Source organism: Oryzias latipes, chromosome 20, assembly GCF_053564925.1.
Source record: "Oryzias latipes strain Hd-rR chromosome 20, Olatipes_Hd-rR_3.1".
NCBI lineage: Eukaryota > Metazoa > Chordata > Actinopteri > Beloniformes > Adrianichthyidae > Oryzias > Oryzias latipes.
The window spans coordinates 11,137,817-11,162,389 of record NC_136256.1 but is presented as its reverse complement, the minus strand read 5'-3'; the positions used below and the strand labels follow the sequence as shown (position 1 = coordinate 11,162,389).

Below are 24,573 nucleotides of genomic sequence, written 5' to 3'. Positions count from 1 at the left end.
AGATGTTTGGACAAAAAAAATCACGGCACAACCTTGAAAAATGAATAGAAAATCCCAACAGCTCAGAAAACTGTCTCGGCTGCACTGAGGTGACAGTATCATGGTGTGGGTTTGCTGAGCATGTAAAACTGCAGTGTCATATTATATACCTCAGAGGCTAATTTTGATTCCTAAATGTTTATGTTACTTGATACATTTTTCAGAAATAATTTTTGTCTCATTTCTGTTTATGTTTTCAGCCTAAAATACCCCGTGATTATTTCTCATCTTCCATGATTTTGGTGTGTTCACAGTTCTAAGCAAATAAACGTGAATTTGTGTTTGAAACTGGCCTCTGGGCAATATCTGTATAAAACTGAATGTTTTCATTAAGCTCAACCATTATAGCTTAACCTGGAGGATTAACCAGATATAAGAAAAAATACCTTTGACTTAAAAAAAACAGAATTAAACCCCCTGAAATGGTTATGGAGAGATGGAAAAGAAGATTAATTGATTCAGAAGATCGACTTTGGATCCTTATTAAAAAATACTTTTTTTCAACCAGACACAAACAATGTTTTGTATTCTAAGGCTCCATATGGAGTGTTTACAGTCAGTTAATCTTAAAAAAGATCTGAATAATGGTGTAAATATCTGTTTGTGTTCTGATGCTGAGAGCATCCCGTGTTTCAAATGTAAAGATCTAACCCAGAATCGTCCACGAGACTTCATTAAATAATAATCACAGAGGAGCCCGTCTACAGTGACTGATGCTGCAAGTTCAGTCGTGAAGCAGCACAGGAATAGGAAAGCATCGCTGGCACCCTCAAGTGTCCATGTTTGGAACTGTAGAGCGATAGAGTTGCAGCTTCTTCTCTGCCGTAAGACTTGAACCTCTGAGTTTTTGAGTCCTCAGCTGGACTTCTTTGGACTTGGATTCTTCAAAGAGTCCAACAAACTCTTGATCCTCTCGCTGGCCGGCTCCCGCTTCCTCCTCTTGCGACTTTTGATGCCCGCGACCTGTGAAGGCAGCAGCAAGGTGGAAAGCCCCCACGGGGTGTGAACCTTGCCTGCCCCGCCCCCTTTGGGTGTGTTGGTTTCGTTCTGCTGGAGCAGCCAGGAGCTTTCCTGACACAGTGCCACGAAGCGCTCCAGCTGGGTGGCGTTGACGTTCTTGCTGACGTTCAGCGCCGTCTCAAACGGGTTCTGGATGTGCAGCGGAGCCACTTCGGGTTTGTTCTGCTCCTTGCCCTGAACAGAGTCAGGGGAGAGGATGCCGTCAACTCAGAAGTAAAATGTCAATCTTGATCATTAAATTGAAAACTCCAATGCTAATAAAGTGTATTTCTGCCAAGCTGAATGCATCTAAACAGTATCAAATCATCTTAAAAGGGAGCAACGCATGGCTGTAATCTGTGTTCTCTGCATGCTGTAATCCACCTTAAGCCTGACTGAAGGATAAAGGGATGAAGAGGAAGATGGCAACATAAACCCATCAGTCAAAGGCTGGGAATGAGTCAGAGCGCTGCGGCACAGTAAAGCAGATTTAATGCTGAAGCCCCGCTGGTGGACGGCTGAAGGCGGAGGGTCACGGCCGCACTCCACCTGCAGGACTCCTCAGCCGTGTCCACAGTCCGATTAGAGTCATAAATTACACCGGAGGGTCTGTCTTTCCCACAAGTCTCAGCTCTCTAACAGAGAACAAAACACACCCAGATACATAACTGACGGCAGAAAAGATTTTACCTTATAAGTAACATAGTCTGCGTATATTTTGGATAAATGATCTGCATTTAACATGTTGATTTCTAAAAGTTATTTTTTCCATAGTAATTTAAGTAATTCATCTTTGTCATGTGCTTTATTGATACCTAAGGATTCTTGATTCTGTCTGATAAAAGTTATGAACCAGATAATGATAAATCATGTAATAAATCAGATACGGTAGAACTGTGGTGGGATTATATGAATATTCGCTTCCTTCCACTCCCTTTCAAGCAATATTTATTAATATGTCTAATAGGGTTGTGCCGATGGACGATATCATCGTCCATCGTGATGGGTGACTGACATCTCGATGGAGAGACCACCATCGTGATGCCACGCCCCCGCCACGTTGCGCGTCGACACCATAAGCCGCGGTTACATGTACAAAATATCTTGATGGGATCAATGGTCGGATTGGAATCCAACCGTGTAGATGGGCCCAGAAAAATGTTTTCAGAATATAAAAACGTTCACTAAGGTCACAATTTCGGTCGGAATAAATCATTCGCACATGCGCAGTATTCGCACATGCGCAGTTTGAAAACCGGAAGGGGATACAACTTCCGCCGAGCGGCTTTTTTTCCAAACTTTATTGGATGTAACAATTCAATACAAAACGATAACAGCACCGAGCGGCTATATATATTGACATGTCAGCTCGGTAAAATACGAGACGATCTTCTAAAGGCCTGTTCACACCGGGACGAATTTCGCCGGCGATTTTCGCCGACGTTTAACGCCTCGTGACTAAACAAAGGGCACCAACGAGAGTGTGCACACCGACGCGAAAAAACGCCAGGCGTTAAAGCGTCAAAAAAAAAAAAAACGCCTCGGGTTCGTTTTTTTTTTTTCGACGCGTCGCGTCGAAATCTACTCGACCAATGAGAATGGCGCTTTTGCTCACGTGTCTGGAGCTTCTGAAGTTACAGTAAAACACAACTTGGGGGCGCTCAAACACAAAACTGCCTTGCTGAGCACACATACCAGCGAAGAAGATAGACGCAAAGTAGCGTCTACACACAGCCGCGAAGCAATAATGACGGACATTCTAAAATATCCCCGAACCAAGCACCAGTTGGAGCTACTGGTGCTTGAAATATTCATGTTTTCTTTGTTTGATTCTGAAAAGCGTGTAAATACTTGCTCTCTTCTTCTGAGTGAAAAGCGACTTTCAGAAGCGTAAAGTTGCGCAGCGCCACCTTGTGTACAGGAGTATTTCTGTTTTACATTAAGCGCCATCTAATGTCAGGGAATGAAATTGCATGTTCACTCCACTCATCGTCAGCGAAAATCGCCTGGGTGTGAACACAAAAAACGTGGCGAAAAACGCTGGCGAATAACGGCTGGCGAATATTCGTCCCGGTGTGTACGGGCCTTAAACGTGCTTTTAATAATGTTACGGTTATTATCAAACACCTGTTCGCTCATCATTTGAATTTTAATCCGTGTGGTCAGTGCTTTTTCTGAACGGAGCCAGGATTAGCAGTATGCTAACACGGGCTAACAACATTAGCTTTGGGTGGCGCTGCACGTAAACGTGTAAGAATAACATCAGCCTTTATTTAGTCGGGACACGACTGGAAACACAAATCCACGTGATTGTTTGAATGTTTTCTAAGGACTGAGCGACATTTCTGCTTTGATGCTCAAACCGCTGTGTGTGCTGACGATCCGAGCTGTGCTCAGACACACACGTTTAGACCCGGTTCTGAGTTCGGTTGCTTGTACCCCTAGAGCTGCAGGACGGATCGCAGTCTTAAATCTCCCACACATACCGCTCATGTACCCCCCCCCCCCCCCCCCCTTCCCATCAAACACAAAGCTTTAAGTCCGCGCTCCGCCGGTCCACTTCACTAATTAAGTGCGGGAGCGACTACACTTCTCTTCTATTTTGCTTGTTACTTTTTCTGTTAAAGTCACTTCCCTCAGTTTATACTGGATCATCGCGGATTAGTCATTAGTTGGGAAATAAAATGAAAAAAGCAAAAAAACGAATAGCAGTTATATAAGAACGAAAAATGTAAAAATACAACCCCCCCCCCCCCCCCCCCCCCCCACGATGTCATCGTCCATCACGATGGTTGACAGCAAACATCGTCAACGGCCAAATTAGGGGACATCGCCCAACCCTAATGTCTAATTAAATCTAAGTTTGATTCATCAATGTATGAATGTATAACTGATGATTGCAATTGCAGTTATTCTTATTTGATTGCTTGAAATAAAGCATTTAAAATAAAAATAATAAATTCTTTACTTTTTATTAAAAGAAAAAAAAAATTTAAATAACAAAAAAAACAACTGAATTTATGAGGGGTAAAAATGTTTAATTTCTGTCCTTTTACTATTTGAGAAAGTAAAGCTTCAAAGCTGCAAAGACATCACTAAAAGGCTAAAGAGTAAAAAAATGCACTGACAGGGAATTTACCAAAAAAAAGGCAAGACATGAAAAAAAACAAACTTAGGCAGGAAGAAGTCACTCAACTAGGTGTGTAACAATTAGTCGACTTAATCAATGAATAGATTAACATTGCTACGATCCAACCAAATCAATCTGTCTGAGGAAAGTATCGATTTACAACATTCTAAAATTGTTTCAAAATGAAATACATTGAATTTCATTGATCTTGGAAAATACCATATGGATTGAGACATGGTAGGTTTATTTTACTATAATGTCAAATCAACCAAGTGTCACCAGAGGAGACAAAATACATGTGATGTCAGCAAAAAAGGATCAGTCCATCATTCCAGTCCAATGTGTGGAGACACTTGATATTTAGCAAAGTCATGTGACCATGCAGAATGTAGAATGTTCTAATAATGTTCCCTTTGGATTATTCAATGTGGAAAAACAACAGTGAGCTGAAATGTATGATACTAAAATGTGAATACATTTGCCATTAATTCTTGTTTACTTGTTTGTTTGTACACATATTTAATTTACACTGGATTATCTTGTAAGAAACACAGCGAATCTGGAAAATATCACCTGCTCTGTTCAGGTGTTTATCTCTAAGTCACAGTGCTTGAAGTTTTGGCTGAAGATGTCCTGAATCCATTTTAGGTCAGTGAATCGGATCGAATTAGATCAGTAACCATAATTTATTAAATGCCTTCATTCTTTGTAAAAATGAATCGTCAAAAACTCTTCTTATATTAGACATAAACCTCTGAATCATCCAAAAATACCTTCAATCAGACACTCTGTGCACCACTGACACAAAAAAAAGGTTCTTAAAGGTGTGTGAACTGTTATAACTAATTTTAGTAAAATAACATTGAAGAGACAGTCAAACATGGTGGTGGTAGTGTGATAGTCTGGGATTACATTGTGTCTGATTAATTTATTTTTGATGAACCTATGAACTGAAGTGTTAGCAGCACAAGCAGATTTTGGGAGGCGATTTCATTTTTACTTTAAATTTTTACACTGCTAGTTTATTTACTACAACTATTTTTAAATAATACATAAATCCATGACTAACATTTAAGATTGACTAACATCAATGAGAAAAACTATCATCTGTGAGAGAAAACAGCTGCCAGTAAACTCCGTCTTTAGTGCCAACAGATGTTCCTTCTGGAGTTCAACCATTAAAATGAATACAATTAGTTTAAATTCTAAGATTTAAAGTAATTTAAATCACTTTAAACCAATATTTAGACCTCACATGAACTGGAAATGAATCATGTCCGTCAAGTGGTCAATTTAATGATTTATGCCCACAGCTTTAAGCCACCATTTATATACATTCCTCATTTTTAGGTCAATATTTTTTTTGGAATCTACATTTTTCTACTTTCAGACTCCTGCACATTTCAGCTCATCAGCTGTCTGTAGAGGATGACCTTTGAGAAGGTCACGACCTGACGACAGACAGCACCACTTGAAAACTGCCAACAGACTCAAGGTTTCATGGAGTTGATCAGACAAAAAAATAAGAAACCACTTACTTTATATTTAAGGCAATTCCATCATTTTAATGACTTCCTAGTCCAGTTTCAGGAACTATACTGGTAAGTTAACACCGGGCTCAGAAACATGCGTTCGACCGGCCACTTCCAGGGAAAGCTCTATGTAAACGTGTGTATATGCGTGTTCTGCGGTAAAAGACCAAACAATCACAAAATGATACTTTTGAAGGTTTTTTCGGGGCTCTACATACAAAACGTGGGGCGATTGAGCGCCCGTCAAAAGTGAAACCAGTCGCACTTTGTCCAATCAGGGACTGGGATTTGGTATTGACACACAGAGGACGTCCCCTTTCACTAGCTAAAGTGTCAAATGCTTGAAAGTTGACCACGGAGGAGAAATTAATAATAGCGGTTTGAGCCCGGACACAATTCTATGGTTGACACAGAGCCTTTCATGTTTCAGAATAGAGCTATGAAAGAAAAAGTTTGGAGCAAGATTTGCAGCTGTCGCACCAACAGACAAGAGTGAACGCCGAAAGCTAGATGCACGTTCAAAAACCCACATTCTGGGGATTCTTGAAAATACCTCACGTGCCTGGTGTGTATTTAGCAAAGATAATTTGAGGATTTATTCATTAAGTGACCAGATTTTCAGGATTTGTTTTGATATTTCTTATTTCAATTTGCAGAAATGACAGGTTTTGTTGATGTTTTTATTTGATGTAATCCTTAAAAGAATATCTAAAAAATAAAAGCTTAAGAAACTAAATAAAACGTGAAATATCTTTAAATATTCAACACAAGTAACTCAGTTGTTTTTTATGGAAATCTCTAAATAAAACTGACCCGTCCGTCTATGGCGATGTGTTGTTTTGTAGCAGTGAGGGTTATGTGTTGTATTTCAAACTCTGATACAGACCTTCCTGATGTCCACGGACATCCTGCTAAAAGGAAACGTGGCGTAGAACTCGAAGAACTCGTACAGCAGGTGCTCTGAAACAAAGTATGGTTTTGCGTGTAGCCCCATTAGCACTGGCGCCGCCATCTGGAAAGCCAATTGCTGCCCTGCGGCCTTTAAGGCTGCGCTCGGCTGCTCACCCAGAGCCTCCGTGTTCCTCCGGAGCTGGATCTTGGTGAAATCGCTGACAAACGTGCAGTCGTTGCCCTCAATCACGCTCTTGTCTGCGGGACCTTGAGGGGGCGAGAGCAGGGATACAAGGTAAGATGACAGCTATAAACAAGGCGCAGATGAATGTGTTGCTGCGTATCTGGAGGAGACGGCGAAAAGAGCAGGAGGGGTTTGAGGCGGGGGAACAAAAGGCGGCTGGTTTCCCCCTCAAGCTGCGCCTTTGTAACCAGTCTCCTTCACACGGGCGTGCGTGTAATAGTGCGCGTGCATCAGCTCAGCCTTCCAGGAGGGATGCAGCTTTTATTGTCCTGTAAGCATTCTTAGTGATGGAGTCTGAGCAAAGCAGGCCGGGGGAGAGGAAGAGGAGGACGGCTTGATTGCTTTTAGAAGGCAATTATCAGGGAGTCAAGGTGACAGAGGCAGGAGAGGTGCGGACGCTGCACACTGCTGAGCTGCTGACTGTGTTAAAGCACAAACTTAACTCTATTAAGACACAATAACTCTTGGTGCAAGAATGGCTCGATTCTCGAAGCGAAAAATGAATGTGTCAAAGGCTGTGCACTAAACACAAACCAACCACAAAGGACAGATAAAGTCTTTTTTTTTAAGAAACATGACGTAAAACTGACGGCATAGGCCCTCCTTAAAAGCAGCACGACAGCTTTTAGAGACACAGATACGACCTCTGCAACCACAAACCAGGACTTTAACCTCACCAAGGCCCCTCAAATACAGAACCCAGGGGTTGTTGGGTTCATGAGATAAAAAAGTAATTTCAGAGCCAGAACAGCCCTCTGTAATTATCATTATGTATGTATTCAAATGAAGACATTTCGTTTTTAATAGTTATAAAGGACTAAAATTACATTTTTCTTTTCGCTTCACATTGCTTCTCAAAGAGGCATCTCTGACTTCCGAATTGAAACACGTTAAAAAGTAAAAACGGTAGCTTGATGTAGTTCCCCAGTTAACCACTAGGGAAATGGTTGCAAATCCAGGTCAAGAGTTCACATTTAAAATAAAAATAAAAAACGTACATTCTGGAATTCTGAAACTTCTTTTCTCCCGTTTCGAAGCTTGATTTGAAATCAAATTCTAAATTTAGAAGAACATGGATCATTTTGAATCTATAACAGCCTCATGGGGGGGCATTTATCCCCGTACTACTGCCTAACTAGGTAGCCACAAAGGGGCCCAAGTCTGGGTCCCTCAATCCCAAGCCAGGATAAAACACAGGGTTGCGTCAGGAACCAGTGTAAATTTTTTATCCAGTGTAAAAATCTCTGCCAAACCACCTGCTGATTCGCTGTGGTGACCCCTGAAGGGAAATGCCGATAGGTGGACTTTAACAACTTGTACTCAAGACCTCAATGACGAGTGTTAAAGTGAATAACTACTGAGCTATGAGTCACATCAGAAACCCTTTGTGCAATCATTGGTCTCATTTGTAGAATGTCCTGCATATTAGAAAATGAAGAGCAGGGAAAGTACAGGAAGGAAATCACCGTTGTTTTGGTCTGTTAGAGCTGAAAAAAAATGTAGATAAAGAAAGCGTCTAATATTCTGTAATCCTTTAAAAAAACATGTAAAGGATTACAGAATATATTATACTTACATTTAAAATACCTGCTATTATGTAAAAATGTTCTTTGAATTTAAAAGAACTTGAATTTGTGTTCAACATGTTGAACATTAACAACCAGGCTTCCGTCACAAAATATTGAGATGAACTTTTGTTTTTTTCTGCACCAAAATACAAATAAATACTTTTAAAACCGTATAATGCGACTCCCTGGATTCTTATTTTTTCCATTCTGTCACAGTTGAAGTGTCTCTATGATAAATATTACAGACCAAACTCGTGTGTTTAAGAGAGAAAACTCACTGTAATGAGTTCCCGTCTGGACATTTGTCCAAAAATGTGTTCATAAACTTGACGCTCTAGACGCTTGTGGGAGGAGCTACTATCCAAGGTTTTCAATGGAAGCATGGACTGCATATCTGATTTACAGTTAATGCATGGAAGACAAGGATGACGTTGAGAAATCAGGTTTATTTTTTTTGCAGAGCTCTACAAAAACATCTGTAAATAGGTCTCCATGTCTGGGTTTATGAGGTCATTCAGAGATTCTCCCAGCGCGGTGAGCTTCACCATCTACTGCGTCTGAATGACGGCCACTTTCAGCAGGACTTCCATGTCTTTGTGACCCAGTTTGACGACTCCCTGTCCTGGATTCGTCCGAGGAGGAAAAAATAACACTAGAAATAAAATTAGAGGAACTTTTTATTACTGTCTTGATACAAACAGGAAAATATCCTAAAGTTTAGAAATGGAACGATCAGCTTCCCCTTCTTGTTTGTTTTGAACCTTCATCATCAACACATCACGAGCCAAAGCTCAGTCAATGATTGGATGATAACGCAATTACTTTGCCAAAGTTAAGATATTGAAACATCGTACCACAGCTTTCCATGACACCTGAAACGCGCTGCTGCCAGACAGCTGTCCCACGGCCAACGCTCAAAACCCAACACAGGACCTCTCATGGCGTCTGTCCATTGAATTCACATTAAAGCTGGACACCCCTGCCACACAAATTGAACACAGCTTAAATATTTCATCTGATTTCGTATTAGTTTTTAAATGGTGGCACCTAGGAAGGAAATCCACCAGCAAGATCTGGCAACCCTGACTCTGACCATCATTTATAAAGAAGTGGACCAAACAGACCAAACGCTCCCCTCTGCAAAGCTGGTAAACTTCAGATCCTTGGAAGCTAAATTTAAAATAATTTAAAGATGTCTGAAGCTTTAGCAGAGAACTGAGAGTGGATGTTTGAGATCCTCAAACTAAACTTGGAATGAGACTTTTATTTATTCAGGCTTTTTAAGACTGCTAAACCCTTTTTCCTATTGTTTTTTGTTTTCAATATTTTTCATGTACTAGTATTTTGGTGTTGCAGAAACATGTCTGTAAATGTCTGTTCATGTTTCCACTTAAAAAAAAAAACTTTGTCTAAAGAAACCAAAAACTGGCATAAACTAAGTAGTAAAAGAACCTGCGAGATCTCGTAGCTGGTCCAGTGTGGGGATGATGGGGGGGTTCCTCTTCTGCAGGAAGAACAGCACCATGACGGTGAGGGAGAAGTTGGAGATCCAGGCGCCGGGGATGCTGCTGGTGATGCCATGAGCCCTGGCCCAGCAGCGCACGGTGAACACCAGGCGGCGCACTCGCGGATCCAGCTCTCCATACAAGTACAGCAGCTCTGTGCTCTTCATCGCCACCCTGTGGAGAGGAAACAGCAGGACATTCCTAAGTCTACATTCACTAAAATCACAGTTAAAATGTTTTATTAAACAATTGGCAATTACAAAACAATCCAAAGCCAGACTGTGGAGAAAATATTTATCAAATTAAATAAGTACTCTGATTTCTGGGGCAGTGCTTAGCGCTCTTGCCTCACAGCAAGAAGTCCCCTGACTCAAGTCCCGGCTGGGGGACCTGAAAACAGAACACCAATATGGGTGACCTTTCTGTGTGAAGTTTGCATTTTTTCCCTGTTTGCATGTGTGGGTTTCTCCGGGGACTTCAGTTTCCTTCCACCGTCCAAAAACATGCTTCATAGGTTAATTGGTTAATCTAAATCCTCCCTAGGTGTGATTGTGAGTGTGTGGGTGTGTGGTTGAGGACATTCTACCCTGCGACAGACTGGCTAACTATCCAGGGTGTCCCCTGCCTTCGCCCACAAGTGGCCGGGATAGGCTCCAGCAGCCCCGTGACCCCGGAAGGGAATAAACAGTAGAAGATGCATGAATAAATGAACTGTGATTTCTGAATTTTTTTTTTACTTTTTTTAAATGTTTTAAAAAGGCTACTCTGCACTACTGAGCTCCTGCCACTTTCTATTTTTCGCAAATACATTCCAACATCAGAGTTTGATCAATTTTCTGGAGAAAATATGTCATAACTAGAAACATCAAACATCTGAGAGGCTTAGTTTTCACATCAGTGGAAAACACAATCAGCACCATTGAAACGATGACGATCATCTGACCTAAAGGTAAAAGCTCTCTTATTCTGTCGCCGATCACTATCAGACTGCAGGGTTCCTCATTGGGAGGAAAGTGCCTCAGAGATGTCAGGGCACGATTTGAGAAAAGTTCCCCTCACGCCCACGGCGGCGAGAGCTTCCCCGACATTTCCTGAGAAACCTCTAGTTGGTTTTTAGTGCGTTAGCAAAGGTGGCGTTCCAGCTGATAACGTGATGACTTTTGGGCCTGGAGTGGAAGAAATGAAACGCAGAAAAGGCCCCCCCTCTTTCTTCCTGTTCACTTTCAAAGTGGTAAGTAAACCGCTGCAACACTCTGACTAAACGGTTTTGGGGTTTTCACAAAGCAGCAGTGGTGAAAAGGGAGTCGCTCTATGACAGCATGAGAGCTGAACGCTGACATTTCAGGGCGTGACCCTTTGAATCTGTGATGCAGACCCGTTTTATCTGAAACGCTGCAAGAAAAAGACCGGAGGAAGGCGAGTGTGTGCGCCATGAGTGTACCTGTTGTTGGCTGTGAGGTCGCACTGGAAACCAGACGGCTGGTGAACGAAGCGCAGCAGAGGACAGCGAGCGTTCAGAATCTTCTGCACCCCGACACATCCGGGTCCAAAGTGGTCTAAGCACTCCCCGATGACAGACAGGACGCTCTGGGTGACGGCCCGCTCAGAGCTGGCGCGCTTCATCTGGTACTCCGTGAAAAGCCCCGATTTCGGCTGAACAAGCACAGAGAGAACAGAATTGATGAGAGTGGACAGATCCTCGTCCGTGACTGGGACACGCCATTACCATCTTCACGTTCCACCCGCTGATGCTGTCCAGGTCGAGGAACATGTCCAGGTCGCAGCCCAGCTTTCCAAAGCCGTTTACCGACGAGCCAAAAGGTTTGATGGTGCATTCTGGGAAATAAGCAGCAGCAACATCCTTGAGCAGAGAGCAGACGAGGAACCGCAGCCTGCTGTTCTCATCTGTGATCTGATATTGTTCAGTCAGGGAGATTATCTGCTGGTCTATCTGAGGAAGAGGAGGCACAACACCAAAACAGATCCTGTAAATTCCACCAGTTTAATCTGCACCTAGAACTTAGTGGTGGAGATCCTGAACTCACACTCTCCTCTTGGGACAGCCTCTGGATGAGCTCATTGGTGGGAACTGTGCTTTGAGGCTGGAACTGAAGTCCTGACGGAGGATTGGCGTCCACAGAGCTGAGGTTTCGGAGAGACAGCAGTCTGGATTTGAAAGGCACCAGTGATTCGTGGTTGACTGCAGGGATGGTGGCCGTCTCCAGTAGAGAGGCAACGCCGTCCCGGCTGGCAAACTCTACAACGGCGTTCATGCCCTAAAAAGGTAACTGGTCAGAAACGTCGCCCCACAGCAGCACAAGAGCAACGCAAGAGCACAGACTCCCACTTACATAACTTTCATAAAAGAAGTATTTTTCTACGTCGCCGTGTTTAGATAAAAACTTGAAGAGCTTCTTCTCGCTGGTCCCGGACTGGCAGCTGATGAGGACGGAGCGCTCCGCCTGCTCTTGTCTCTCCACCAGGAGAGTGTGCAAACACTTCCGACCATTCGTTTCTTCTGTCAGAACTGCAGCGTGAAAACAAAATGTACGTTAACAGATTGTCTAATTCAGCAAATGCTTTAGAGGTATTACAGCCTTCTGAGTGACTATAAGGGGGGAAAAACAACAACAAAAAACAAGAAAAACCAATTGAAGCACCCTTTTCTTCAAATAATTACATTCATTTTAGTGTTAGAAATAAGGAGAGAAAAAATGCAAGTAATATTTGGTTGTCCTCCCCGATTTTTGGTTGTCCTTTGATACCAATATTCAACAGCAACGAAACCTACTCAGATGTCAGTACTTACATCTTTATTTCTTCTATACATCTAATATCAACTTATGATGAACATTTAAAAAACTCTTTAAATATTAAAAACAAACATTTTACTAAATATTGAAGCATCTGGTTACACAAAGTATTGCCATGTAAATCAAATACTGTTACGGTCAAATGAAAATACTTTATCTTACCCTATAATATATCAGAAAATTGATTACATTAACCAACACTGTAACCTAATGAGTATTTTTAAAATTTAGCACACTTGTATGGACTGGGACTAGTACAGCATTCCAAATATAAAGTAATATTTATATGTGATGAAAAGTTATGATATAACATCTATTTCAAATAAACACATGTCTAAATGATACCATGTTTACATTGTGCGCTGCAGTAGCAGTAAAGACTAATATCCCTGATCTTTTAAACATTTTTAAGACATGCAGGTGCAATGTTGTCATTTTGCGATGTCTTCAGGCGACTCGGTTCGTTCAGAAGTAACCTGACATCGTTCGTGTACACTCGGTTTTATCTTAAAAAGTCGGACGTCGGTTTCCCAAAAACTTTGAAAAATAGTCGAAAAAATACCAAAATGTTGGATAAAAGACCAGGTTGTCACACGGACAACCATCAGGTTCATTTTTGGTTGTCCTCCGAGAAATCTGGTTGTCTGGGACAACAGGATAACCGCTTATTTCGAACGCTGCATTTTATTCAACTATAGTTGAAAGCACCCATCAATTTGTAACTATTTTGACTTTAACTATTTAAATTTTGCTCTTCTTATTTATTTTACTGAACATGTATCACAAAGGCCTTCAATGGGTTATTAATGACTCCGGAATATAATGAACATGTTAGCATTGTTTTTTACTTTTTCCATTCATTTTTTGTTCTTTTTTACAGTTTGTTTAGCTAATATAGCAGTTAGCATTTAAAAGCTAGATATTAGAACTTGGCTGTTAAACTCTAAATGCAGTTACAGTGGAGGAATAAATAAGTATTTAATCCCTTTACTGATTTTGTAGTTTATCATCACCTAAAAAGAAACTGACATTCTGTTATCCTAATAGTAAATTCATTGAATAGTGAGAAAAAGAGAGAAAGAAAATCAAGAAACTGACTTTAATTTATATAAATGTATTTGTATTTCACTGAGGGAAATAAGTATTTGAACCCTCTTGCTGGAAAGATTTTGTACTTTGTGGCAAAACCCTTGATATCAAGCACATAGGTCAGATGTTTCTCATAGTTGATGATCAGGTTTCTGCACATATCAGGTGGAATTTTGGTCCACTCTTCTTTACAAATTATTTCTAAATCATAAAGATTTGGTGACTGTTGTTTGGTAACTCTGAGCTTCAGCTCTCTCCATTGGTTTTCTATAAGGTCCAGAGACTGGATGGGCCACTCTATGACCCTGATCTGCCTCTTCTTCAGTCATTCCTTGGTTGTCTTGGGTTTATGTTTTGGGTCATTATCCCGTTAGAAGATCCAGTCATGACATATTTTAAACTTCCTGGCTCAAGGAGAGGGAGGTTCTCACTCAGGATTTGATGGTACACGGCTCTGCCCATCCTCCCGTCCACACATGAAGTAGACCTGTGCAAAAAAAAAAACCCACCTCCAAAGCATAATTCCTCCGCCCCCATGCTTTACAGTGGGGATGGTGTTCTTGGGGTCATAGGGAGCATTTCTCTTCCTCTGGGTTGATTTGATGCCAAATCTGACCACAGCACGTTCTCCTAATTTCTCATGAAGGTATTTGTTTGCTAACTTCAGGCGGGTCTGAACATGTGTCTTCTTTAGCAGGGGAACTTTGTGATCTCTGCAAGATGTTAAACCATTGTGGTGTAAAGTATTACCAATGGTTTTCTTGGTGACTGTGGTTCCAGCTGCTTTGAGATCATCAACTCAGTCCTGCCGTGTTGTTTTAGGCTGATTTCTCTCTGTTCTCATCATCATGGAGCCCCAGACCTAAAGGTGGACGGATGGTCATGATGCAATTCGTGTATTTTGGCACCAATAGGTGTCACCTTAACTTCCAGCTTCTTGCTGATGGTTTTGTAGTCCATTCCTGAGCAGGTCTAATCTTTTCCCTTAAATCTACTAAAAGATCTTTAGTCTTTCCATGTTGGAGAGTTTGGAGTCTGATTGACTGATTCTGTGGACAGGTGAGTTTTACACAGGTGATTAATTTAAACAGGGTTCTTTAATTCAGGTGACAGGTTTATTAGGAGACTATAACTTGTCGGTTAAAGTCAATTTCTTTATTTTCTATTTCTCACTGTTCAATGAAGGATGGCAGACTGTGAATTTCTTTTCAAGTAGGCAAACCTACAAAAATCAGCAAGAGATCAATTATCTATTTACTCCACTGTAATTACATATTTTTTATAGATGTTTCTAGATAACCACCATTAAGCTACTTCATTCATATTTTTATTACAACATAGGATAATTGTTCAACTATACTTAACTAATTGCAGATTTCCTACAAAATGTATAGGAAATATCTAAATCTAAGAAATACCTAAAAAGCCCATCTGTCATATCTGAAATATGTTTTTGTTTTGTTTTTCTAATCTAGCAAGTTATGCTAAATGGAAACAAGTATGCCCTTCAGCAACCTTTAAACAAATTGTGACATAAATATGTTTGGATCTAGCACTGTCTATTTAAAAAGAGCTGAGGAGTTTGACCTAGTAATTTGGGTCTCATGCCAAAATTGTTATGCTGCAAAATGGTTGCAAACCTGATTTATTCACCACACATCCTTTCATGATTTGGGTTAGATATCGCTCTACCGTTCCAACCTTTCAGTGTATTAGTTTCAACCGTGACAGTGATGGTAAAAGTACAAGTAGAGGATTTATCAGTCTTCACCCAGTTTTCCTAAATTAACATGATTAAATCAGACCCAAACCAGGATGCCACCACCACCATGCTTAAATAGTGCTGCTGTGTTTTTGGTACTAGCATGTGAGGGTTTGGATCTTACTTTCACATTTGAACTAATTCCTTGTTTTAATAATATTGTTGCATTGCGTTTGTTTTGATAAAGTTCGTTTCCTTTTAACAAAGCTAATATTTCAGATTGTGTTTCTATGACAGTAAAGTTTGGTGCTTAGTGCACGTTTTGTTACTCATTCTGTTATCTGTACTTTTTTTTTTTTACAACTGACTGTACTGCCACATGTAATTCTGTAATCCCGCAAATCAACTTTTCTATCAGTCCTTTAAGACCGTCGTAATCCCGAATAATAGGTGTTATTCATCTTGTTATTTCAGATATTATTGTGATTAAAAACAAAGTCAACTTCGCCCACTGCCGCGTCTGTTTCATAAAACCTGAGCTTTTCTCTATGGAGTTCATACTGTCGCGGCATCTTTCAGGGCTAGCCTCCATGCTAACATGTTTCCAACTCCACGACACTCACCGTTTTCGTCTCTTCGAGCTGACTCCGTCCGTGCAGCAGTAGTGTTAGTTCCAACTCGTCTGTGGATAACCGTGTCGGTCCTCCGTGAGCATCTCAACAGGCTGGCTCTGCCCCAAACAGACAACCTGCACACGGGCAAGGAGGACGCCATGGCCTCCGGAGCGAAGCTGAAAGGCGCATGCGCACAAACTCATCTACGGCGAGTGAGAGAAGCCATGAAACAGCGCCACAAACCCCAAAAAACAAGTTTACAACTTTTTTTAAATTAAAAATAAAAATACAAAAAAAATGCATATTTTTTTAATTGAAGCATGATTACTCGTGTTTTATTAATTATTATTTTAACCTAGAAAAATGGGAAAGATAAAGAAAATAACAAAAATTTCCTTCTTAGGAAACAAGAAAAGGGAAAACGAAACCAAGACAGGGCAAAGCATTGGAGTCTGACATCACAGCACGAACCCACGCGCACCTCCATTGTGTTTACTTCCTTCTCTAAAGTAGTCAGCGGTCTCTCACGTCCGCCAGTTCGAATAGACAGCCGACGACAGCAGACAGACACGCATCATGGAGACGCTCTGAGAGAAACTACTGTGAGTTTTTGCCTGTTTCTTTTCTTTTTTTAAAAAAATTCTGTCATGTTTAAATAGCAGATACTCTTATTGTTGTGGACCATCATCATAAAAACCCATTTCTTAAACTTTTTTTTAAATTAATTACAACAACGCTATTATTATGTTTATAAAAGTTAAGACAGAATTGGCCTTAAAAAATTATAATTACATATATATCATTAAACTGATGTAACATTTTGTTTGTCACAACACAATTGAATGAAAAATGACTTAAATGAATGTTCATGTTTTTTGGAAAAACTTTCAAATACTAAGCATAGATAATCATAAACAGGAGTGAAGGTCCATGCTGGCCTGGGGTTTCCCAGCTTACATCTGCCTTTTTCCTTGAAAAACAGTGGTGTAAGCTCCACCCAGCTGCACTCAGCCTGTTGCAGCACAGCACAGAGCCTCAGAGTACTGGCTGCACATGCTGTAGCCCTGACTGCTCCCTTCTGTGCTAAAAATGGACTCTTGCTCTCCACTTTGACTTTAGGCTGAGAAGGACGAGCAGAGCATCAAAATGGATTACAAATACGACACTGGACTGGAACTGCTGCTGGCGCACATGAATGTAGAGGAAATCATCAACGCCGCAGAGACTCTTTATCAGCTTAGGGAGGAGGAAGAGGAGGGAGGCTTATCATTTGATGAAGAGGGTCTCTCCCAGGAGGAGATGGATGAGATCGAGGAGACAGAGGAGATGGTGGCTGAGCAGGAGGACGCGGTCAGCGGGGTTCGGTATGGGACAGTGCCAGACATCCTGGCCTTTGTAAACCTGCTATCCAGCATGCAGACGCCCCTCCTGCAACACCTGCCAAAGGAAATAGGAGTTCTCCTAAATAAGGTGATATTTCTTTTCTGTTAAAAGTAAAAACTGTATAACATTTCAAATGATTTGACTTTCGTAACCACTTTTCCTGCTTTACAGAAGGACATGGCTGTGAAAAAGGGCCGATACCAGATCAACATAGATGTGCTTTTGTTTGCTTGGAGGTTGACCTACAAGAATCCCGGCTCTGGCCTCGTGCCCAAGGGCTCATTTGGGAAAGTCCACTTGGCTCAGGACACCACCACTAGGAAGAGAATGGCTTGTAAGCTGGTGAGTTCTGCCTGAGGTGCACCTGCAACTGAGGCTCTCAGCTTCTCAAAACTCGGGTCCCCTGCTGAGAACGACCCGTGCAAGTACGGCTGCAAAGTTGCTCATGTGCACTCGACACATGACACTTGCAAAGTTTTCCTTTGTCCTAAAAGAGGAACAGTGCGCTGGAAAGAAGAACCAAGTTAACAAAAAAAAAAAGGGGGGTGAAGATTAAAGTAAGCAAGGAAATTCTGCGTTGCCCTTTTACAGCTGATCTGGGGTAAATTGCAGGAATTTCTCAGCTGTAGAGTTTAGAATGATTTTCAGCTATCATCAGAGTATAATTAAAGTGATTCCATTAAGATGCGAACTGGAATTAATTAATAGAATCCTAGCGTAAAACAAGAGCATGAAACGAAAATATGTTCTCAAAGAAAATGCAATAAAAAGACGACATAAAATTGTTCCTGTAATTTATTCAAAAATTGCTTTGATACTTTTCTAAACCCCACCCATTCTCCCCCCAGATCCCCTTGGAGAACTTTAAGGCGGCTGACGTAGAATTCCAGGCCCGCTTCCGCCACGACAACATCGCTGAGCTGTTCGGCGCTGTCCTCTGGGACCAGACGGTCCACCTGTTCATGGAGGCGGGAGAAGGAGGCTCCGTCCTGGAGAAGCTGGACAGCTGTGGGCCCATGAGGGAGTTTGAGATCATTTGGGTGGCCAAGCAGGTTCTGCGGGGTCTGGAGTACCTGCACTCGCACAACGTCATCCACCACGACATCAAGCGTGAGTATGCAACACTTTGCTAAAATGTCAATGGACCTCCTGCAGGCCGAGGAGCAGGAAGCCGTCATTTTGCTTGAGCATTCCTTACGTCAGAGGCAAACCGCTAAAGGATGTCGTTTGGGGAAACAATAGTGGAGCACAAGAAGGAGTGATTCACGTAAAACAACCACAAACCATTGACATTCGACTGACTTGATAGTATTATTTAAAAAAAAAACCTACTCATATCAACATTTTGCTGCCGTATGACATTGTGTTTCTAGGCTTCTATCATTGCCCCATTCTTTGATGCAGCTTAGAGCAAAGCATGTCAGTGATCAAAGCCAGAACGGTCTTGCCACAGAGTGGAAATTCCAGGCTTCAAGCTGCTCTTTTGCTGTTTAAGTCTGGGAGTAGCAGCATTGTGCCTCATGCGTGGTTAGTGGTGTTTGTCAACACAAGGCTCTGACAGCATGATCAGGCTGTTGCCGGGAAAGGGCTTTCCCTCACCCTGAGCCCTTTGCTTACACACCCAGTGGCCTGACCCCGTTAGGCCTTGACATCTTTGAAGGTTTCGTGGCCTTTGCTTTGTTACAATCAAAACAAGCTCAGGAGGGGGAGGGGCTGAAAACTACAAACCTGAAAACTCTAAATGCCATCGGCTGCAGCAGAAATTCCTCAAGTTGCTTAGACGGTGTCTTCGAGTCGGTAATTTGTGGTCTCTGTCACTTCAGCCAGCAACATCGTCCTGATGTCAGACAAGGCCGTGCTGGTGGACTTTGGTTTGGCGGTGCAGATGACGGAGGACGTCTACAGTCCAAGAGACCTCAGAGGAACAGAGGTAAGAAAACTAGACACATGCACTCATTTAACGAGTCAGCAGACTTCTAGGCTCTAAATTACTTTATGGACTAGTCAGCACTCGCCTGTCTTCTCTAGGCACAGAGAAGCTCGCGTCAGTAGTTTGGCGGCAGGAGTAATCGCTGCACTCTCTGACCCAAGAGCTGCTGACGCTCAGTGCTTGGAAACATTAGGATTAAATCCAAAAGGCTTCCCATCATCCATCATCCTTGTTTTCTCCCCTTTTGACTTGTTTGCCACATGTGGCTCTTCGTGCATGCACCCTGCACTTCTTGTGGCCTGTGGAAAGCCCCAAAGCAGACACCCAGATGCAATAATAGTAGGGGCAGAGTCTGCAGACCCGACTGGCTGCGCAGGCATACCTTAACTCGGGAGAGTAAGCTGGAATTTCCAGTGGTGAGAGAGGAAGAAAAAAAAAAGAGAGACAAGCTGTTATTGTGTTTACTCTTTTCACACTTTTGTGCTTACTTTGAAATACACATCCAGTTTCTAAAGGTTAACTGGTTTGTTGCAGAAAGCCCCCTGCAAGAGTAGACTTCCTGTTTGTTATGTGTCGTGTACAAAGAATTTGAGAGGGCTACCAGTAAAAGAGGAAGCGCTTTCCCTCCCCTATTTGGCCGTTTGAATCTGCAGGTATGTCACTGACTGAGATTGCTGTGTCTTTCACACAGATGTACATGAGTCCCGAGCTGGTTTTATGCCGGGGACACAATACCAAGACCGACATCTACAGCCTGGGCACCAGCATCATTCACATGCAGACTGGCAGTCCTCCATGGGTCAGAAGATACCCCCGCACTGCCTACCCATCCTACCTGTACATTGTAAGTATTTGTGTCACATCAACCCTTTAACACTTGAGCCATCGCCGGTGGCAACTGAAAAAGACACGCCCTATGACGAATCATAAATCTTTGACTGATTACTCAAATACTTATGTGGGATGAGTGGATTCTGACGTGGTGCAATGCCGCTTTTCCCCGCTTCAGAATCAGTTCAAGTGACGTTAATTGAGTCAGCAGTCAGAGTTACGATTATTTCAATGGAATTTAGTGCAGCTGGAGCGATCTGTTGGGGGTTGATTTTGTTCAGCCTTCACCATCCATCTACCATTCATCCATCCATCTACCAAACACGTTTGGTGCCATTTGGGGCCATGGGGTAACTGGAACCTAACTTTTGGGCAAAGGCAGGATACACCTAGATTGTTCACCAGTCCACCAGCGCTCACACTGACGCCTACAAGACAGTTAAGAACCCCCGATTAACCTATGAAACATGTCCTTGGACTGTGGAGGAGGAGAACACGCACGCATGCATGAGGAGAACATGCAAACTCAACACAGAAAGCACCCAGCTATGATATGAACCAGGGCCTTCTTACTGTGAGATGAGAGTGCTAACCACCACACCACTGTGCAGCCCCACCTTTACCGAATCCCTTTTTCTTACAAACCTAGACAATATTTTAACTTTCACAGCTTATGCACTTAATCAAAAACATCCAAAGAATCCCTTCACTCCAAAAGTCTACTCCACATGACAGAAATTCATGAAAAGGTGTTTATCACTCATGAAGATCCCCACTGTTGACACATTTATTTTGAACAGGAGACTTAGACCTGCCATCAGTTAGACAGCAGACTCAGTGACATAGATACTATATTTGCATCAGATTTTGGTCTTGATTTTTAGCTTCCTATCACTTCATAGTAAAACTCTGAAAAAAACAAAACTGTGTGCTTCCGGCACGCCACCACAGCATGTTGAAACTCTTAACATGAAGCTGATGGGCTGTGCAGCTCATCTGGGCTATGAGAGCAGATAACTTCCTTTTTTTGTGTGTCACTCACCAGAATGGAGGTCATTCAACAGAAAGAAGCAATTCCAGAAATCTGTGTTTTTCAATACAGCTAAAATTCTGCAAGGGGTGCAATGTTTCAATGCAGAAGAACAAAAACAAACAAACAAAAAAAACATCTAACTGACCATACTATCAAGGCTAGTACAGAACAGGAAGTGTGCTCTGTGTAAAACCACATTTATCTTTCATTACTTTATGAATTTAGTCCTCCAGCTTGCTATAATACCTCATTTTTTAATAGCTTTTACCAAGTTGGACATGAGCTCAAAATAAAAGTTAACACTTTGATTGCTATCACGTTACTCCTTCATGAGTTGAAATAGGTCATCAGACAGAGTCATGGAACGCTTTCTTGATTGTTCTGCAAAACTTGTGGCGCAACTCACAGTCACCGCTTCTTTTTTTTCTGTTCCATTACACACTTCTCTGCCTTTATGCAGCCCAGCTTCCTTTTATGATGATAAGCCTGGTTTACTCTAATTCAGGCACTTACTCACTTCCCCATGAAACTGCTGTAGGGGGGAAGTGCTTGTGTTAGAGCGTGGAATCCCTTCTACGGGCATTTAAAGCCACTAAGAATCAAAGTAATGAGTTTTTGTCCTTGTTTTTTTTTTTAAAGGAGTGTGGTCTTATCTGTCTCCCAACAGATCCACAAGCAGGCCCCGCCTCTGGAAGACATAGCAGAGGACTGCAGCGCCTCCATGCGCTCTTTTTTGAAGCGATGCCTGGAGAGGAACCCAACACTGCGGAGCTCGGCATCTGAGCTCCTGAAGGACGAGGCTATCAATCCACCCAGGGAGGATCAACCTCGCTGCTGGAGCCTTGACTCCGCCCTTGAAGAGGCCACCCACACACTGCCGCGGCAGCAGAGCCAGCACCACGACACCACACAAGGTATACTCCAGCAGACTGACTGCGTGATGTTTTCCTGATCAGTCATAAGCCAGATCTTAACATTTACTCTCTTTGCAGAATCCTCTCTATATTCTGAAGACTCTGGCCACATCAAGAGGAAAGGCTCTTTGTACATCGACCTGGGGGCTCTGTCAGGCTACCATAAACTAGTGACAGGACCCCCGTCCTCAGAATATGATTAACACCTGTACGCAAACCACCAGAGAAGCAGCTGAAAAAGATGCTCAAGCTGGATGTCCTTACCTCTTCGCATTCTTTAAGCTGAACCTCATCGGCAGCACAGCTCCTTGCTGAAGGCAGAAGGACAGATTGCTCACGAAGGTCTCACTGCGACCTGGAGGCGACCATTTTTACTGCTGTCGTTTAACTGGAAGTGACCTTATGTGGCCAAAGTGGCCCCCGCGAAACAAGAGGAACATGGCTGAAAAAACAATTGCCAGGTCTAAGAGGATAGAACAAATGTTGGTCTCTGAAAAGGTACTAGCGACTTCACTGTTTGGACAGTGGATTTACCAAAAGTAAAAATGGACAGCACGTGTCTGGACAAAATGAGTTGTCGTGTGCTGTTTTTACTTTATAACAGTGTCGTACATGTCACTGTAAAACATGTATGCAATTTTTTTCTTCTTCATTATTTTATTTGACTTAAGCTATAGCTTAAAAATATTATTGTTCAATTGTGTGCATTACACAGACTGTAATTAGGTAGTTCTTAACGGACCTTCTGTTAATTCCTATGGAATGTGAATGTTAGCGCTTGTGCTATGCAAATGAAACTTCTTTACATTGATGATTTGTGTTGCGTACATCTAGATGGATGATCAACAGTTGACTTCAGCGGTCACTGCCCTTGATGCCTGAATTTATTTCCAGCTATGAAAAAACATAATCACTTATTTTTTGCTTTTATGTAAATGCTAAATTAAGGTAATTTTGGAGCTGAGGTGGCATATTTGCATCAATAGGCATCAATGGGTTAAATCGACCCAGAAGTTCAAAGGATTTTGGCTCACTGTGCTGTTCGAACAATTAAAAAAAATAAAAGTCTCAAGCTGTCTGAGTGTGTTTGAAAATGACCTGCACTGCTTAGTCATTTCTACTTTTTGATAGGATCTTTTGTTGGGTAAGTTATGTACGCTCCTTGAAGTGACAATGAAATTTTGAAACTTTTTTAAATGACATTGAGACTTCACTAATGACTGCTGCTTTTGTCCCTCAAACAAAAGGTCTGAACTTCAGAAACTAACAAGCACTTGGATTTAGTTTAATGACCAGTTTCAATGCCTAAAAGTACTTCAAGACTGAATACTGTGGGTGCAGATTTAGCTTTACATGACTGGATTTGATCACTTTATTGCACTGAAAGGGTGCCTGGATATTGTTGCACATGCAGATCTAAAACCGCTGAGTTGCAAACAATAAAAGACATAAAGGGGATTGTAAAGGCCCGTACACACCGGGACGAATATTCGCCAGCGTTTTTCGCCACGTTTTTTGTGTTCACACCCAGGCGATTTTCGCTGACGATGAGCCGGCTTACTCGCGTAAGCCCTGGCTGCAGCCTGCAGAATGGGTCAACATAGTGGAATGCTTTGAACGCAGAGGAATGTGAACACGCTGTGGAATGTTAACCCCGCCCACGCTGAGCCCGTCTGCTGTGGAATGTTAACCCCGCCCACGCTGAGCCCGTGCATTTGATTCACCTTTGTCACAGCAGTTGTGATTGCAGGAAAGGGGAAGAATCAGTGGAGCGCATTTTGTGTCATTGTGAATTGTATGAGGAAGAAAGAGAACAGAGGGAGGGAAATTTGAATGGTGCAATTTTTTTATGTATCACTCAAAAAAATGATTCAAGCCCCTCTTTCATGTAACACAATAAAATTCTGTTTGTTTTATTTAAAAATATTTATTTTAAAAGATTGTATCTAAATTTAATTGACCTAACACAAAATGTATTAATAGTTTCCCCTATAACTCCAGTAATCCAAAATAATTGAGTTCAAGTAAGGGGCATGCTGTTGAATGCTGTTTTCCTGTTTCTCTTTATGCTTTTTGCCGTCTCACGGCTACAATTTTTCACCTATTTTAACCATTCAACTATTAAAATGTTCAACTCCTTCATCTAATGTAATGCCTGGACTATTAGTCCTTCAAATCCTTCGACTTTTCAAAAGTGAAAACTTTAGTTCGTTTTTTCCACGTAAAAAACGAAACTGTGGCATGAAATCGTTTCAACTCGGCTTCTCCCAATAAGACGATACACGAAGAGCGTCATTTATAGAAATAAGGAATCTATTTATTTATACCGGCGGCCTCATTTCATCACCGAAGTGGT

General features: G+C 41.9%; 2 protein-coding genes across 2 annotated transcripts; one reads left to right on the top strand and one right to left on the bottom strand.

Annotated features, from left to right (window-relative positions):
- Positions 1-505: 505 nt before the first annotated feature.
- Positions 506-16,420, bottom strand: mtpap (mitochondrial poly(A) polymerase). The gene is made up of 9 exons (XM_023950112.2): positions 16,136-16,420; positions 12,260-12,435; positions 11,954-12,184; positions 11,635-11,859; positions 11,350-11,561; positions 9,856-10,082; positions 6,766-6,858; positions 6,587-6,660; positions 506-1,233 (listed from the first exon to the last, which is right to left on the bottom strand). The coding sequence occupies exons 1-9, from the start codon at positions 16,284-16,286 to the stop codon at positions 895-897; spliced, it is 1,728 nt and encodes a 575-aa protein (XP_023805880.1). The 5' UTR covers positions 16,287-16,420; the 3' UTR covers positions 506-894.
- A 114-nt stretch (positions 16,421-16,534) lies between these two features.
- On the top strand, positions 16,535-23,285 carry map3k8 (mitogen-activated protein kinase kinase kinase 8). The gene is made up of 8 exons (XM_004080905.5): positions 16,535-16,728; positions 17,246-17,596; positions 17,681-17,851; positions 18,358-18,619; positions 19,333-19,439; positions 20,131-20,283; positions 21,971-22,217; positions 22,296-23,285. Exons 2-8 carry the CDS (start codon positions 17,273-17,275, stop codon positions 22,418-22,420), a joined length of 1,389 nt encoding a protein of 462 aa, XP_004080953.1. The 5' UTR covers positions 16,535-16,728; positions 17,246-17,272; the 3' UTR covers positions 22,421-23,285.
- The last annotated feature ends 1,288 nt before the right edge of the window (positions 23,286-24,573 follow it).

What these genes read in the sequence shown, in the direction of transcription:
- mtpap (XM_023950112.2), bottom strand. Translation starts at nt 16,286, where the DNA reads ATGGCGTCCTCCTTGCCCGTGTGCAGGTTGTCTGTTTGGGGCAGAGCC. An exon ending in GAGGAACACGGAGGCTCTGG is followed by an intron (nt 6,661 to 6,765) that starts GTGAGCAGCCGA and finishes ACTTTGTTTCAG; the next exon opens with AGCACCTGCTGTACGAGTTC. An exon ending in TGTCCGTGGACATCAGGAAG is followed by an intron (nt 1,234 to 6,586) that starts GTCTGTATCAGA and finishes GACTCTGTTCAG; the next exon opens with GGCAAGGAGCAGAACAAACC.
- map3k8 (XM_004080905.5), top strand. Translation starts at nt 17,273, where the DNA reads ATGGATTACAAATACGACACTGGACTGGAACTGCTGCTGGCGCACATG. An exon ending in TAGGAGTTCTCCTAAATAAG is followed by an intron (nt 17,597 to 17,680) that starts GTGATATTTCTT and finishes CCTGCTTTACAG; the next exon opens with AAGGACATGGCTGTGAAAAA. An exon ending in GAGACCTCAGAGGAACAGAG is followed by an intron (nt 19,440 to 20,130) that starts GTAAGAAAACTA and finishes TCTTTCACACAG; the next exon opens with ATGTACATGAGTCCCGAGCT.